The 18,527-nt window shown below is 40.3% G+C and overlaps 1 protein-coding gene across 1 annotated transcript in view; it reads right to left on the reverse strand.

Moving 5' to 3' along the window:
• Positions 1–18,056, reverse strand: part of GALNTL5 (polypeptide N-acetylgalactosaminyltransferase like 5) — a 79,494-nt gene extending 61,438 nt beyond the window's left edge. The window contains exons 1-4 of the mRNA XM_049861972.1: positions 17,843–18,056; positions 15,998–16,000; positions 15,776–15,816; positions 1,222–1,337 (exon numbers count right to left, since the gene is read on the reverse strand). Coding sequence (XP_049717929.1) covers positions 1,222–1,337; positions 15,776–15,816; positions 15,998–16,000; positions 17,843–18,056 — 374 coding nt within the window. The remainder of the gene's footprint in view (positions 1–1,221; positions 1,338–15,775; positions 15,817–15,997; positions 16,001–17,842) is intronic.
• Between the last annotated feature and the right edge of the window lie 471 nt (positions 18,057–18,527).

Here is an 18,527-nt window from a genome sequence, read left to right on the forward strand (position 1 = left end):
AAACTTTCGATTAAGAAAAAAATTGTCCTGTAATTAACTTCATACTGTGTTCTGTGGTTTGTATAAATTTAATTTTTTTTTCTTTTTTGTGAGCTAGAGAGATTGTGTCATTATGTGCAAACACTACATCTCTTGAGTGAGCCATAAGATAAGTGATATTTAACTATCTAGGAGCTTTTTTGATTCTTATATGTGTGGTTTCAAATATTTGTGTTTCACTCTGCCAAGGCACCATGGGCCCACTTTCTTTTGTTTCCTGGTACCTGCTCTTTGTCACTGTATTACTGGAAGCTGCCTATTTTCCTAAACTTCCTTGGAGACTCTATGGGTCAGTTCTACTCTGTCCTATAGGGTCGCTATGAGTCGGAATCCACTCGACGACACTATGTTTTTATTTGTTATTACAGGGTTGGAAACCCTGGTAGGGTAGTGGTTAAGAGGGCTGGTAACCAAAAGTTTGGCAGTTCCAATCCACCAAGTGCTCCTTGAAAACCGTATGGGGCAGTTCTACTCTGTCTTACAGGGTTGCTGAGTCCGAATCGACTCTGCAGCAAGGGGTTGGGTTTGGTTTTGTTTATTATAGGGTTGCTATGAGTCAGAATCCACTCCATGGTAAAGGATTTTTTTTTTTTTTTTTAACAACCTCTTCGGAAACCCTGGTGGCATATTGGTTAAGTGTTACCGCTGCTAACCAAAAAGGTCGGCAGTTCCAATCCACCAGGCACTCCTTGGAAACTCTATGGGGCTGTTCTACCCTGTCCTATAGGGTCGCTATAAGCCGGAATCCACTTGAAGGCACAGGTTTGCTTCGATTATCAACCTCTTTGGCTGGAAAATCATCAGAAAATGTTAAAAAGACATTAACACAAAACAACAGAAGGGACGATGAAAAACGGCAAACTTTAAAGAAAATAAGAGGTAGGTATAAAAAAAATAAAATATATATATATATTTTTTTATCTGAAGTGTTCCTGGTGAAAAGTCCTTCCTGATGATTTAAAAAAGATCTTGTGGGTGACTCGATTCTTAGAACCTCTAGAACGCATTCTGTGCCAATGGGAAAGATACTGTCTACACCCTAAGCTCTACAATCTTCAAGTAGGGTCCTGAGACCATCTGATTTCAAATCCTAAAAACAGGAATCTCTGGCACTACAATTCCGATATGCTAAAATTAAAATCTGGCAGGTAATGACTTATACAGTCAGTAGGAGGAACTTACATTTTATTCCTGGTGTCTGGCACCTCTCTCTCCTTGCCCAAGCTTCTGCTGATAATGATATTGAATCCATATTGCAAAAGTCCATGAGCAAGTTCTGGGTCCGAATAGAAAACATTCTCACCTGCAAAAAAAAGTAATTAGAGTTGCAAAGGCTTACCACCATCACATTGATACAGGACAATAAGTATAGCTACTCGCTGAATTCACTCCTTTTATAATGAATCTGAGTTATTTTCTTGGAACTAAATATGAACAGCTAGCTCTTCTTTCATTCTCTCCAGGGAAAGAAGGAGGGAGAAGGAGAGCTGAAACCCCTCTCCCAAATTTCCATTAGAGGGACTAAAACAAGACAACATAGAAAAATCCAGCAAATCAGTCGCAACAATAAATCAAGTCGGAGGAAATTCCCCAGTCAAAGATTAGAAACTCTTGGGTGGGAACAAAATTAAAATGTGATCTTAAAAGATAAACAAGTTGAACTAAAATGGCTAAAAGTGAAAAGAGTGGCCAAAGAATACAGGAATCAAAATACCACTTAATAAGCATAGAATTCACTGGGAGGAGCATTACAGAAAGTCACTGTATACTGATGAGGTGTAATTACAACAAAGATGTCGCAGTAATAAGCTTGTATCCATTAAGTAATACTGCAACAAAACACTTAAGGAAAAACTGTTAGGACTATCAATACATACTGCCACAAGAAACAATAACAGAAGATTTTAAGAGCAACTTCTGAAAAGTTAGAAGGAATTTGTATAATGTAATGATTTTTTTTTTAGTGGTTATTTACTGTAATTTGTCTTCTAAAGAATAAACTTTCTTTTTTAATGCCCAAGTTGTGTTTTCCAAAACTGATATAGAGGCTATAAAGGGAGCTTATAGCCTTTCTCCCAGGTTCTCCTTCTTACAGCCAAACAATCCTGGATATAACACAACAAGCCAGCACTGGAAGTCTCTGAAAGATGGAACTGAGCAATGACACAGTGTCGAGTTCCCCGGGTTTCTTTGTTGCCTCTAAACCCCAGACAAGGCATGTAGAAGCCTCCAACAGGCACTGATAAAATCTCCAGGAAAAGCCTGTTCTCCCTAGCAAAATACATAAATAAAATAATAAGAATAATTGAGTCACAGAGTTAGAATCCACCTGAATCCTGACTCGATGGCAACTAATTCTCCTTAGCAAAGGGACTGGGAAAAGGGTGGCCTAAAAACAGAAAAAGGAACCCTGATGGTGCGGTGGTTAATTGCTTGGCTGCTGATAACTCATTGGTTCAAATCCACTAGTGACCGTAGGAGAAAAGACCTGGATGTCTGCTCCAGTAAAGATTACAGCCAAGGAAACCCTATGAGGCAGTTCCACTGTCAGATATGGTCACTATGAGTCGGAATCCACTCTGCGGCACACAACAGAAAACCTTTAAGTAACATCTGCTCTATTCCAGCCGTACACCGATGGAGAAAGCACGCTGCCCCCTGCAGTTCTTTCACTGTACCCCTTTTAATTCAAGGAAGCAGATGTGTGAGGCTCCAATTTCCCCACTTAGTGGTGTCAGTGGGGCAGAGCAGGAACCTAATATTCCATCCCCCACCTGGCAGAAGCAGGCTATACCTTGATTCTCCCACCAAGGTAGTGTCAGATAGTGTCAATGGTGTGCTGAGCCTCCAACCACACCCACCAACGACAAGATTAACAAGGTGGTATGATATGGGGCTGGTCAGTACTCTACTTTCCCTCTACCCCTGGTGTCAGCAGGGTCCAGTAGGGATATCCACCCATCGGCAACGAGACTGAAGGAGGCAGCCTGAAGCAGGATCTAGTGGAAGCTGAGCCTCCATCTCCACCTGGCATCAACGAGAGAGAACCAGGTATTGTGAGGAGGGATGGTCAATACTGTGCTTCATTCCTTCTCTCCCCGGTATCAGTAGGGCCAGCAGGGAGCCAAACTCAGAGACAACTAGCTGGTGCCCCGTTTCACTGGGAAGGTCTTAGTGGGCCAAAGGAGGAGCTGAACTTCCATTTCACCTGTCCGCAATGAGGAATAGTGTAACTGCACCATGGTTGCCAGGCTGGTGCCAGTGGGGCCCAGCAGGAAGCTGAAAATATACACACACCTGGCCCTTATGCTACTCTGTCACAGGGGGACAGCCTGATAAAAAAAGAAACTTGAATAGCACCCAGAGTCTCATAATATCCAAAACATCCAGGATACAATAAAAAGCCACTTACACCAAAAACCAGGAAAATCTCAAACTGAATGAAAAAAGACAATCCACAGACACTGCCTTAGCCATCTAGGGCTGCTTTAACAGAAATACTGCAAGTGGATGGCTTTAACAGAAGTTTATTCTCTCACAGTCTGAATTCAGGGCACCAGCTCCAGGGGAAAGCTTTCTCTCGCCTTTGGTTCTGAAGGAAGGTCCTTGTCTCAATCTTCCCCTTGCCTAGGAGCTTCTCAGCCCAGAAACCTCTAGTCCAAGGGACGAGCTCTGCTCTCGGCAGTGCTTTCTTGGTGGTATGAGGTCCCCATGTCTCTCTGCTAGCTTTGCTCTTATATCTCAAAAGAGATTAATTTAAAACACAACCTAATCTTGTAGATTGAGTCCTGCCTCATTAACATAGCTGCATCTAATCCTGCCTCTTTAACATCATAGAGGTAGGATTTATAACACATAGGAAAATCACATCAGGTGACAAAACGGTGGGCAATCACACAATACTGGTAATCATGGCCCAGCCAAGTTGAGAAATGTTTTTGGGAGACATAATTCAATCCATGACAGACACTACCACTAAAACGAATCAGATGTTGAAATTATCTGAGTTATCTAGTGCTGCTGTAATAGAAATACCACAAGTAGATGGCTTTAACAAAGAGAAATTTAGTCTCTCGCAGTCTAGGAGGCTAGAAGTCTGGAATCAGGGTGCTGGCTCCAGGGGAAGGCTTTCCGTTGGCTCTAAAGGAAGGCCCTTGTCATCAATCTTCCCCTGATCTAGGAGCTTCCCCCCACAGGAACCCTGAATCCAAAGGACTTGCTCTGCTCCTGGCACTACTTCCTTGGTGGTATGAGATCCCTATGTCTCTCTGCTCACTTCTGTCTTTTATATCTCAAAAGAGATTGATTTAAGACACAACCTAATCTTGAGATTGAGCCCTGCCTTATTAACATAACTGCCTCTAATTCTGTCTCATTAACATCATAAAACGAAAAACCAAAACCCATTGCTGTTGAGTTGATTCCAACTCATAGCCACCCTAGAGGACAGTAGTAGAACTGTCCCATAAGTTTCCAAGGAGCACCTGGTGGATTTCAACTCGACGTTTTGGTTAGGAGCCGTAGCTCTTAACCAGTATGCCACCAGGGTTTCCTATTAAGAGGTAGGATAGGAAAATCACATCAGATGACAAAATGGTGAACAAGCACGTGATACTGGGAATCATGGCATAGCCAATTTGACAGATATTTTGGGGGGACATATTTCAGTCCATGACAATTATATAGGCACATAAAATGGAACTTATAGAACCACGACAACAACAACAGAAAAAAAAATTAATAATTTAAAAACTTGCTGGATGAGCTCAATAGTAGAGTGGAAATGAGAGGATAAGATTAATGAACTTGAGGACAGATCAACAGAATTTACCCAATTGAAATGACAGAGAGGAAATGGACTGAAAAAATAATAAACAGAGTCTCAGGGACTTGTGGAATAACAACAATTTGTATTGTCAAAGTCCCAGAAGGAGAGGAGAGAGAGTGGAAATGAAAAAGTACTAAAAAAATGGTTGAAAACTTCCTAAATTTGGTGAAAGATGGAAATCTACAGATTGAAGAGGCTGTGCAAACCCTCAAATCAGATAAACTAAAGAAATTCACATAAAGACACATTGTAATTAAACTTCTGAAAACAAAAGACAAAAAAAAAAAAAACAAACTCTTGAAGGTAACCAGAAAGAAATGACACCTTCGATATGGGGGAACTTCCATTTGAATGACAATGGATTTCTCATCTGAAATCATGGAGGTGAGAAGGAGGCAGCTCAACATTTTCAATGTTTCAAGAACATTTCAAGAACTGTCAATCACAAATTCTACATCCAGCAAAAAAATCTTTCAGGAATAAGGAGAAAAATAAAGACTTTCAGATGAAGGAAAACTAAGAGTACTTGTGACTAGAAAATCTACCCTTAAAGAACAGCAAAAGAAAGTTGTCTGAAAAAAAGAAATTGATAAGAGAAGAAGGCTTGGAAATCCAGAAAAAAAGAATAAGGATAAATACAATAGACTATTTTTGTTATTGGAGTCCTGGTGGCGTAGCGGTGAAGCACTTGGATGCTAATCAAAAAGTCGGCTGTTTGAACCCACCAGCCACTCCACTTGAGAAAGATGTAGCAATTTGCTTCCATTAAGATTTATCGCCTCGGAAGTCCTATGGGCAGCTCTACTCTGTCCTATAGGATCGCTATGAGTTGGAATTGACTCGGTGGCAATGGAGGTATCCTTTGTACATGGAACATTGTCTGAAATAGTGCTGGAAGATGAGCCCCTTAGGTTGGAAGGCAGTACACAATAGCTGCAGCAATGGACTCAAACATACCAGTGATCATGAGCATGGCGCTGGACCAGGCAGTGCTCTGTTCTGTTATATATAAGGTCGCCATGAGTAGGAGCTAACCTGATGATAACAACACCCTTCTCGTGACTTTCTTAAATCGTATTTGATGGTTGAAGCAAAAATTATAACATCATCTGATGTAGTGTTCAATGTTATAGAGAAATACTCAAAACAACAACAAAGACAACTATATTTTAAAAGTAGGGAGGCTAAGGGAATCCCTGGGTGGTGCAAACAGTTGATAGGCTTGACTGCTAACCAAAAGGTTGGAGGTTCAAGTCCACCTAGAGGTGCCTTGTAAGAGCCAAAGTGAGCTGTGATAGTTGGAGTAATAAGAGTGTTGGCAATCATAAACCAAAATAATAATAATAATAATAATAAACCAAACCTGTTGCTGTCAAGTAGATTTCAACTTATAGTGACCCTACAGGACAGAGTAGAACTGTCCCATAGAGTTTCCAAAGAGCAGCTGGGGGATTAGAACTGCCGACCTCATGGTTAGCAGCTGAGCTCTTAACTACTGTGCCACAAGGGCTCCAAGCCAACCCAAAAAGGTAAGATCAAAGCCTCAGGAATAGGAGAAATAGATATCTGTTCCCCAAACTACTCAGATCTGCAATTATTTGTTGAGTGGCTGTTATAAATAAGCACTGTCCTTGGCTCTGGGGTGCAAAGATGACTAAGATATATTCTGCCCTCTGTAACTTTTGATAAAGTAGGAGAAAGGGACACATCTGTAGATAACATCAATGCGGCGTGGAACCCATGTTGATATAGGTGTGCGCAGTGTGCTGCAGGGGTACATGTGAGGGCCCCTAGACCTGTCTCATGGGGTGGTTGGAGGAGTGGAGGTTTCAGCTGAGTGACAGTCATCTAGACAAATAAGGGAATGCTGCTGGACAGAAGAAACAAACAGCAAGAGCAAAGGTGCAGAAAGGACAAGGAAAAACATGCCGCGCGCTCCCAGCCATAAGCTGATGCAGTGAAGGAGCGGAGGGAGGTAAAGCTGAAGCCAGATCCCTTGGGGCCGAGCGAGAGAGCCATTCTGGAATGGATCCCAGAAAGCCTACATTAGACTCCTGTAGGCCAAAGGGACTCCCAGGAGGACTGTGTACCAGAAAGAGACATGGTCAAATTTGCAGTACAGGTCCATTCTCTATGGGTCAGCACAGAGCAGGAATTTGATGGGAACAAGCCTGAAGGTAGAGCAGTAAGCCCAGAAGGCTACCTCAGAGGTGAGGGAGGTGTGATGCCTGAGGTGGAGCTGGGCGTAGAGGCCAAAGAGAGAAGGGCAAGAAGCCAGCACAGGAAGACACTGAACTCACTAAGGAGGATGGAAAGGAGAATGTAAGGGCCCTCAGACCTGAGAGGAGGCACTTATATGGATTTATAATCTCAGTTATTTCCTGAGACAAAGACTCAGAAACCAAGACTTTCTGTTTTTGTTTACATCTATTTTTAATGCACACTTTTGGCCTGAAAACAGTTTCTTTGGTTCTGACAACTTGCTGATAATTTTTTTGGAAGATATATTCTGGCCTCCAAATTCCAAACTCTTTTATTCAAAAGATCGGTTTTCCATTTGCTTTTTAAAATGACATAGCAAAATGACATCATGAGACATTAATCTTTGTTCATTCTATTTTACATTCTCTTGAAAATTATTTTACTCATGTTTAGTTGGAACCATGTATTGCCTGGAAGGGAATCAAATTTGGTAAATCAGGGAAGAAAAGAAAAAGAAATCAATGTTCAACTATTTACTTACATAACCAAGCTGTCAAGTATGAAAAGGGAAGCAAAGCAGAGTTTATCCTCTAAAGTGCTAGAAAAAGAGGAGGACCTCCCTTGCCAGGTGGATCCCCAGAGGCAAGGAGGAAAGGAGCTGGCCTCCTCTTAACCTTAGAATTTTAGGACCAGAAGTGGTTTTAAATGGCATTTCGTGCAACTGCTCATCCAATTCCTGAATCTCTACTCAAAGCAAAATATAGTAAAACTTGGATGGATTACTCAAAAGACTGAGAGAATTCTTCTTAGTTAAACTTTATGCTTGAGGATTAGAGAACTCTATTAGTTTTCAGTTTTATTATTGAAAAATCTTTCTAAAATATACCCTTTCTACCTTAATAAATATAGCTTATTGACTATTTAATGATTTTAATTCAATTATTGTCTTTGATAACTATGCTTAGTGATGAAAATACAAAAACAAAATACACATTGTGCCTCATGGCAACCCTGTGTGTTTCAGGGTTTTCAATGGCTGTGACCCATCAGGAGTAGATTGTCAGGCCTTTCTTCCAAGTTGCTTTTGGGTGGATCCTAACCACCAACCTTTTCAGTTAGTAGTCAAGTGCTTAACCCAGGGTTGGGTGAGTTATAAAATAAGTGATGAGGAATTAAAAAATAAATAATGTATGAGCTCTACCTTTTAAAGAATTATAAATTAGGTGGAGTATGAAGACTTAGACATATGAAACAGAGGACAAGAACTCTAAAATGTACAATGTTAGGAGAAACTTAAAAACAATAATAACCTAGTTCAACCCATTGGAGTTCAGTGGTAGAATTCTTGCCTTCCATTGAGAAGACCAGGTTTGATTCTCAGCCGATGCACCTCAAGTGAAGCCATGGCCCATCTGTCTGTGGAGGCTTGTGTTGCTATGATGCTGAGCAAGCTTCAGCGGAGCGCCCAGTCAAAGATGGACTGGAAAGAAATGGCTGGTGACCTAACTCTGAAAGTCAGCCAATGAAAACCCTATGGATCACAATGGTCTGTTGCGCATGGGGTCAACATGAGTTGGGGGCCCATTTGATGGCAGCTAACAATGACTTTTTTAACAATGACTACAACAAGTTCAAGTGGTTTGTGTACAACTGATAAAGTTATAGGTGGTGACAAAAAAGTAAAACAGTTCATGTCAGAGATATCAATCTGAGCAGAAAGAGTCATAGCTGCACTATGTGGGAGAAAGGACACAAGCTCCAGTCCAGTCCCTCGGTGAGTAGCAGCTCCTTTAGTCACAACCTGCTAGGTGCCAGGCACTGCCCTGGCTGTGGGATGCATCAGGAACCAGAACCAAGGTCCCTGTCCTCCTTTCTAAATATGCCCAGATTGCAAATTAAAATAGGAGACACCATTGTTTTTATCACCCATTATGGTGGAAAAGATTTTAAAGACTGACAACACCCAGACTTGGCAAGGGTCAAGGACACCAGCATACTTCCTCATTATTGGTGACACAGGGAGAGCAATTTAGTATATTCTATTAAAAAAATGTGTGCATTCCCCCGAAGACAGGAACAAGATGCCCTTTATCACTACTCCTATTTAACACTGTGCTGGAAGTCCTAGCTAGAGCAATAAGGGGAGAAAAAGAAGTAAAAGTGACCTAAATTTTTTATTATTAAATTGGTAAGGAAAAAGTAAAACTATCCCTATTAGCTGATGATATGATACTATAGAGAACCCAAAAGACTCCACAAGAAAACTACTGGAACTAATAGAAAGATTCAACAGAGTAGCAGGATACAAGACAAACATACAAAAATCATTTGGATTCCTATACACCAATAAACATGCAGAGTCCCTATACCAAAAAGATTGGTTGACGTTCAGCCATTTCAGAAGGTAGCATATGATCAAGAATTGACGCTACTGAAGGAAGAAGTCCAAGCTGCTCTGAAGGCATTGGCAAAAAACAAGGCTCTGGGAACTGACGGAATACCAACTGAGACGTTTCAACAAACAGATGCAGTGCTGGATGCGCTCACTTGTCTATGCCAAGAAATTTGGAAGACAGTACCTCACCAATCGAATGGAAGAGATCCATATTTGTACCCTTTCCAAAGAAAGGTGATTCAACAGAATGCAGAAATTATTGAATGATATCATTAATATCACATGCAAGTAAAATGTTCCTGAGGATCATTCAAAAATAACAGTGAACTGCCAGAAATTGAAGCTGGATTCAGAAGAGGACATGGAACAAGGGATACCATTGTGGATGCCAGATGGATCATGGCTGAAAGAACAGAATACCAGAAAGATGTTTACCTGTGCTTTACTGACTATGCAAAGGCATTTGACTGTGTGGATCATAACAAATTACGGATAATGTTGCAAAGAATGGAAATTCCAGACCACTTAATTATGCTCATGAGGAACCTGTACTTAGACCAACAGACACTCATTCGAACAGAACAAGGGGATAATGCATCACTTAAAGTTAAGAAAGATGTGCATCACAGTTGTGCCCTTTTACCATACTTATTCAATCTGTATGCTGAAAAAGTAATTCAAGGAGCTGGACTATATGAAGAGGAATGTGGCATCAGGATTGGTGGAAGATTCATCAACTGCCATATGCAGATGACACAACCTTGCTTGCTGAAAGTGAAGAGAACTTGAAGCACTTACTGATGAAGATCAAAGACTACAGCATTCAGTATGGATTACACCTCAACATAAAGAAAACTAAAATCTTCACAACAGGACCAATAAGCAACATCATGATAAAAGGAGAAAATATTGAAGTTGTAAAGGATTTCATTTTACTTGGATCCACAATCAATGCCCATTGAAGCAGCAGTCAGGAAATCAAACGATGCGTTGTATCAGGCAAATCTGCTGTAAAAGACCTCATTAAAGTGTTAAAAAGAAAAGATACCACTTCAAGGACTAAGGGGGGCCTGACCCAAGCCATGGTGTTTTCAATCTCCACATAAGCATGCGAAAGTTGGACAATGAATAAGGAAGACCGAAGAAGAATTGATGCCTTTGAATTATGGTGTTGGTGAAGAATATTGACTATACCATGCACTGCCAGAAGAACAAACAAATCTGTCTTGGAAGAAGTACTGCTAGAATGCTCATTAGAAGGAAGGATGGTGAGACTTTGTCTCACATATTTTGAACATATTATCAGGAAGGACCAGTTCCTGAGAATGACATCATGCTTGGTAAAGTAGGTCAGCAAAAAAAGGAAGACTCTTAATGAGATGGATTGACACAGTGGCAGTAACAATGGGCTCAAGCACAAGAACGATCGTGAGGATGGCACAGGACCATGCAGTGTTTTGTTCTATTGTACATAGGCTGTTATGAGTTGTAACCAACAGGAAAGCAATACTATTTATAATAATAATAGCACCTAAAAAAATAAAATACTTAGGAATAAATCAAATCAGGGATATAAAAGACCTATACAAAGAAAACTACAAAACACTACTACAAGAAACCAAGAGAGAACTACATAAATAGAAAAAACATACCATGCTTGTGAATAGATAGACCCAACATTGTGAAAATGTCAATTCTACCCAAAGCAATCTACAAATACAATGCAATCCCGATCCAAATACCAACAGCATTCTTTAAAGAGATGGAAAAAACTAATCATTAACTTTATATGGAAAGGAAAGAGGCCCCAGGTAAGTAAAGCATTACTGAAGAAGAAGAACAAAGTAGGTAGCCTCTCGCTGCCTGACTTCAGAACCTACTATACAGCTACGGTAGTCAAAACAGCCTGGTACTGGTACAACAACAGACACATTGACCAGTGGGACAGAATCAAGAGCCCAGATGTAAATTCATCCAGCTACAGGCACCTGATTTTTGATAAAGGTCCAAAGTCCATCAAACGGGGAAAAGAGAGTCTTTTCAACAAATGTTGCTGGCAAAACTGGACATCCACCTGTAAAAAAATGAAACAGGACCCATACTTCACACCATACACAAAAACTAACTCAAAATGGATCAAAGACCTAAATATAAAACCAAAAACTCTAAAGATCATGGAATAAAAAATAAGGTCATTGGTAGAGGCCCTAATACAGGGCATGAACAGGATATAAACCATAACGAACAATGCGCAAACACCAGAAGATAAGCTAGACCACTGGGATCTTCTAAAATCTGAACATTTATGCTCATCAAAAGAGAACCTACACAATGGGAAAAAATTTTTAACTTTGACATATTTGGCAAAGGTCTAATCTCTAAAAGCTGTAGGGAAGTCCAACACCTCTACAACAAAAAGACAAATAATCCAACTAAAAAATGGGCAAAGGATAGGAACAGACACTTCACCAAAGAAGACATTCAGGTGACTAACAGATACATGAGGGAATGCTTGTGATCATTAGCCATTAAAGAAATGCAAATAAAAATTACGATGAGATACCATTCCATCCTGACTTAGGTAGCACTAAAAAACAAACAAACAAAAAAACAGAAACTAACAAATATGGGAGAGGCTGCGGGGAGATTGGTACTCTTATGCACTGCTGGTGGGAATGCAAAATGGTACACCCTTTCTGGAGAATGGTGCTTCCTTAAAAAGCTAGACATAGAAATACCATACGATTCAGCAATCCCACTCCTAGGAATATATCCTAGGGAAATAAGAGATGTCACACCAATGGACATATGCACACCTTTGTTCATTGCAGCATTATTCAGAATAGCAAAAAGATGGAAACAACCTATGTGCTCATCAAGAGAAGAATTGATAAACTATGGTATATACATACAGTGAAATACTATGCAATGATAAAGGGCAATAATGAATCTGTGAAACTTCCTACAACATGGATGAATTTGAAAGGCATTATGCTGAGTGAAATAACTTAATCACAGAAGGACAGATACTATATGAGACTACTGTTATAAAAACTCATGAAAAGGTTTACATACAGGAAGATATAATCTTTGACGGTTAGTAGGGAAAAGAAGGAGGGAAACTCTCGTGGTGTAGTGGTTAAGAGCTACGTCTACTAACCAAAAGGTCAGCAGTTCAAATTCACCAGGTGCTCTTTGGAAACTCTATAGGGCAGATATACTCTGTCCTATACGGTCGCTATGAGTCAGAATCGGCTCGATGGCAACGAGTTTGGTTTTGGTTTTAAGGAAGGGAGGGTTGGGGAGGGAAAAACACTAACTAGACAATAGATAAGTGTAATTTTGGTGAAGGGTAAGACAGTACACAGTCCTGGGGAAGTCAGTACAACTTGACCATGGCAAAATCAGAAAATTCATAGTACATTCAAACTCCCTCCAGGACCGAGTTACTGGGCTGAGGCCTTGAGACTGTGGTCTTGGGGGATATCTAGCTCAACTGGCATAACATAGTTTATAAAGAAAATGTTCTGCATTCTACTTTGGTGAGTAGTGTCAGAGGTCTTAAAAGCTTGTGAGAGGCCATCTAAGATATATCTACTGGTTCCACCCTGTCTGGAGCAAGGGAAAGTGAAGAAAACCACAAACACAAGGGGAAGATTAGTTCATAGGAATAATGGACCACAACTACGACAGCCTCCACCAGACTGAATCCAGCACAACTAGATGGTGCCTGGCTGCCACCACCAACTGCTCTGACAGGGATTACAATAGAGAGTCTTGGACAGAGCTGGAGAAAAATATAGAACAAAATTCAAACTCACACACACACACACACAAACCCCAGGCTTACTGGTCTGACAGAGACTGGAGAAATCCTGAGAGCATGGCCCCTGGACACTGTTTTAACTCAATACTGAAGTCACTCCTAAGGTTCAACCTTCAGCCAAAGATTATAGACAGGCCTATAAAAGAAACTAACACACATAGCTCAACCATGTATATGAGTCTAAATGGGCACACCAGCCCAGGGGCGAGGATGAGAAGGCAGGAGGGGACAAGAAGGCTGGATGAACGGAAATGGGGAACCCAAGGTTGAGAAGGTGTGAGTGCTGACATGTCATGAGGTTGATAACCAATGTCACAAAACAATTCGTGTATTGTTTAATGAAAAACTAATTTGGTCTATAAATTTTCACCTAAAATGCAATAAAAAAAGTGTGCAGTCTACATAAAATTAGCATTATATGTACTTTTAAATATATATATGTGTGTGTATTTTTTTTTAATGTGCATGAACTATCAGGAACTTCACAGCATCAGTTTGTAAGTGTAAAGAAGTTGGAATCAACTTAAATGTCCATCAACTGGAAATGGTTACATAAAATCTGATTCATTCATACAACTGGAAATGGTTAAATAAAATCTGATTCATTCATACTATACAACTGCTAAAGAATCAGGTAGATTGGCAAGCGTATAGCTAAAAAGATTACCATAATGCATTGTTAAAATGAAAAGTAAATTTCATGTAAGAATCACAGGGACAAATTGGTATACACCAAAATATTGAGCATTTTCCTCTTTCAGATGAGCTCTAGGAAGGCAGAGAGGAAGGAATTTTTCTTATATATGTTGAAGACACACACACACACACACATACACATCCACACACACACACATCCACTCCTCACTTATCTACAAGGTTAGGTTCCAAAGACAAGGACTACATCATTACATAACTGCCAAATTACATCATTACCAAACTGCCAAATTGCAACATTACGGAACTGCGAAATCACATCATTACATAACTGCTAAATTACATCATTACATAACCGTTAAACCACTGAGAATCATGACCCAGCTAGGTTGACACATAACCTTAACCATCACAGCCAGCATTACTCTCGCCTTGCACCTCAGCATTTGTTACTGCCAGGCATACGTTATTAACGTGCAAAATAGTTGGATAGTAGATTTTTTACTATTGTCTTAAATGCAAAATGTTGGATAATGAGATAGTGAAGAGTAGGTGTATAGCTTGGAGACATTGTGAGTTCGATTCCAGACCACAGCAATAAAGTGAGTATCACAATAAAGTGAGTCACATGAATTTTTTGGTTTTCTAGTGCATATAAAAGTGCAATAACATCGTGTCTAAAAACACATATAACATATCTTAATTAAAAAAATACTTTACTGCTAAAAAAATGCTAACCATCATTTGAGCCTTCACTTTTCTTGCTCATGGAGGGTCTTGCCTCAATGTTGATTGCTACTGACTGGTCAGGGTGGTGGCTGCTGAGGACAGGCGGCTGTGACAATTTCTTAATATAAGGCAACAGTGAAGTTTGCCTCATTGATTAACTCTTCCTTTCAGAAAAGATTTCCCTGTAGCATGGGATGCTGTTTGATAACATTTTACCCATAGTAGAACTTCTTTCAAAACTGGAGTCAATTCTCTCAAACCCTGCCACTGCTTTATCAACTAAGTTTATGAAATATTCTAAATTCTTTGTTGTCATTTCAACAACGTTCACAACATCTTCATCAGGAGTAGATTCCATTTCAAGAAACCACTTTCTTTGCTCATCCGTAAGAAGCAACTCCTCACGCGTTTTATCATGAGATTTATCATGAGAGTGCAGCAATTCAGTCACATCTTCAGGCTCCACTTCTAATTCTAGTTCTCTTGCTGTTTCCACCACATCTGTAGTTACCTCCTCCACTCAAGTCTTGAACCCCTCAAAGTCATCCATGTGGGTAGTAACCAACTTTTTCCAAACGCCGGTTAATGTTGGTATTTTGACCTCCTCCCATGAATCATGAATGTTCTTAATGGTATCTAGAACGGTATCTAGAATCTTTGCCAGAAGGTTTTCAATTTACTGTACCCAGATCCATCAGAGGAATCACTATCTACGGTAGCTATACTTTACAAAATGTATTTCTTAAATAATAAGACTTGAAATTCAAAGTTACTCCTTGATCCATGGGATGCAGAATGGATGTTGTGTCAGCAGGCATGAAAACATTATAATCTCCTTGTACATCTCCATCAGAGCTCTTGGGTGACCAGGTGCACTGTCACTGAGCAGTAATATTTTGAAAGCAGTCTTTTTTTCTGAGCAGCAGTCCTCAACAATGGGCTTAAAATATTCAGTAAACCATGTTGTAAACAGATGTGCTGTTATCCAGGCTTTGTTCTTCCATTTACAGAGCACAGACAGAGTAGACATAGCATTGTTCTTAAGGGCCCTAGGATTTTCAGAATGGTAAATGAGCATTGGCTTCAACTTAAAGTCACCAGCTACATTAGTCCCTAACAAGGCAGTCAGCCTGTCCTTTGAAGCTTTGATGCCAGGCATTGACTTCTCCTCTCTAGCTATGAAAGTCCTAGATGGTATCTTCTTCCAGTGCAAGGCTGTTGCATCTACACTGAAAATTTGTTGTTCAGTGTAGCCACCTTCATCAATTATCTTAGCTAGATCTTCTGGTTGGGAGAAGGTGGCCAACCAATTCTGGGTGGTGACTCCCTCTGGGGTTAGAAGGAGGGGGAAGGAGTAGGGGTGAGTTTTTTGCTATAAGTAATTTCTTTAAAAAAAAAAAAAAGCTATCTGATATGAATAGAGCAATAAAAAAAAATATAGAGCAAACTACGTTAAAAACTGTCAGATTTGTTTGGTGAGTACATGTGTACCTTTTTATTGTTTTGTGCACATATATATTATGTATATTTTAAATATTTCATAATTGAATTATTAAACTGCTCTAATAAGGGTATTCTTTTGTTTTCTTTTCTTTTTAATTTTATTGTGCTTTAAGTGAAATTTTACTCCACAAATTAGTTTCTCACTCAAAAATTTATACACAGATTGTTTTATGTCTTTGGTTGCAATCTCCAAAATGTGCCAGCACTCTCTCCCTTTCTCTTTACACCCCAGGTTTCCTGTGTCCATTTGTCCGGTTTTCCTGTCCCTCTCTTCTTTCTTGTCTTTGCTTTTGGACAGGTGTTGCCCATTTGGTCTCATATACTTGGTTGAAATAAGAAGCACATTCCTTGCATGCTATTGTTTTGTTTTATAGGCCTATCTAATCTTTGGCCAAAAGGTGGAGTCCAGCAGTGGCTTTGGTTCTGAGTTAGCAGGGTGTCCAGTGGCCATAGTCTCAAGGGTTCCTCCAGTCTCTGTCAGACCAGTAAATCTGGCCTTTCTTTTGTGAATTTGAATTTTGTTCCACATCTTTCTCCCACTGTGTCTGGGACCCTTTATTGTGACCCCTGTCAGAGAGGATATTCTTTTACATTTCTGTGGTGCAGTGAATTACTTAATATGGCCCTTCTAGCCATAGTCTTTGTAACTCCCACCAAATGACTGGGTGGGGCTATGTAAATGAGGTGCTTGTGGCTCACCAAGGGGATTAGATAGCTTGCTAACAATGTAAATAAGGTCTATGACACTCTTGTGGGGTGGGACCATGCAAATAAGAGGTATGGAAGCCTAACTAGGGGATTGGTCAGTTTTGCCATCCTGCCAGCTTAAAATGAGCCATCCTAGAGGCAGACAGGACCTGACTTTCATCAAGAAGAAAATAGACCCAGGAGACAGAGAGAGAACTGTAATACCAGAGACAATACAAGATGGCAAGAAGCAGCGGTAGAGAAGCAGCAGCAGCAGAACCAGGAGACTGCGCGAGATGGCTCCGTGGGCTTCTCGGCCCCCAGAGTAAGGAGGCTGCAGCAGGTGTGCTGACCCACGACGCAAGAGAGCCGAGTACGTGCGGGCGGGAGACACTGGTGGAGTGGGGTGCCTCCAGGCATTTACTGGTGGAGCTGAAGAGCTAAGTGACACTTGCTCTAACAGGGTGGAGGCCTGGCAGAGGGGCCGAGAGGCTGAGAGGATGAGGGCCAGAGAGACTTACCCACGGGCACAGTTGAGAAGAGGCTGTTCTGATGGAAGGACTATATCCTGAGTATATCCTGATACTGAATTGTAACCCATTAACTTCCCTAATAAACCCCATAGTTTTAAGTATAATTTGTGAGTTCTATGCAGCCACTGCAATGAATTATTGAACGCAGCAGAGAAGTAGAGAGTGCTGTGGGAGGGACAGATGATGTAAGAATTGGTAAAACAGTTGGAGGGTGGAGGTGTGTCTGGCCTCTGCCTCATAGGAATCAGGCTTAGGCTGTGGATTTTGATTCTCCTTCCCCCCTTGTGAAGCTAGAGGAGGTCAGATGTCTCACCATACTATTTTTACAACTCCAGTACATTAAATTTGTGCTGTATTTCCCCCTCAAAATAGCTAACAAAGAAAACAAAAATACTTACGGAATGTAAAAGATGGTTTCTGTTCTTCATATTCAGTTTCTTCAGGGCTCTCAGCTCTTACGTGGGGCTTTGGTATTTGCTCTGAGCCATTGTTATCTTGCTGATGCACATTTGTTTCAAGCGACCAAATTGATTCAGGCTCCTGAATTTTCTTCTGCTGGTCATTCCCATAATTATTGCGAAAACAAATAAATAACAGAGCTGTCCAGATCCCAAATATAATGGTCCCATAGAATAAATATTGAATTATGACATTTGTCATTGTAAACCCAGCATTTTTCAAGGTCCGTTTTTCAATTTCCTAAATCAGAAGGATATAAGAGAAACTATATTAGATATTTCAATGTAGGTCATCTACTTAAATTCAATTTTCAATGTTTTAAAAACAGAGTCATTTTGGTATTAGTCTTTATGCTATACTTTGACCACATAAAGTGTATCATCTTTTCTATTAATTAGCAAAATGTCTTAGAACTTATCGTCATGGATTGAATTGTCTGTCAACTTGGTTACATCATGATTCCCTTGTATGAGTGTATGATTCTCTACCATTTTATCTTCTGATGTGATTTCCCTGTATGTTGTAAATCCTATCACTATGATGCAATAAGATGGATTAGTGGCAATTATATTGATGAGGTCTACGAGATCAGTAGTGTCTTAAGCCAATCTCTTGAGATATAAAAGAGAGAAGTGAGCAGAGAGACACCACCAAGAAAGCAGTGCCGGGAGC

The sequence above is a fragment of the Elephas maximus genome, chromosome 20 (assembly GCF_024166365.1).
Source record: "Elephas maximus indicus isolate mEleMax1 chromosome 20, mEleMax1 primary haplotype, whole genome shotgun sequence".
Lineage (NCBI taxonomy): Eukaryota > Metazoa > Chordata > Mammalia > Proboscidea > Elephantidae > Elephas > Elephas maximus.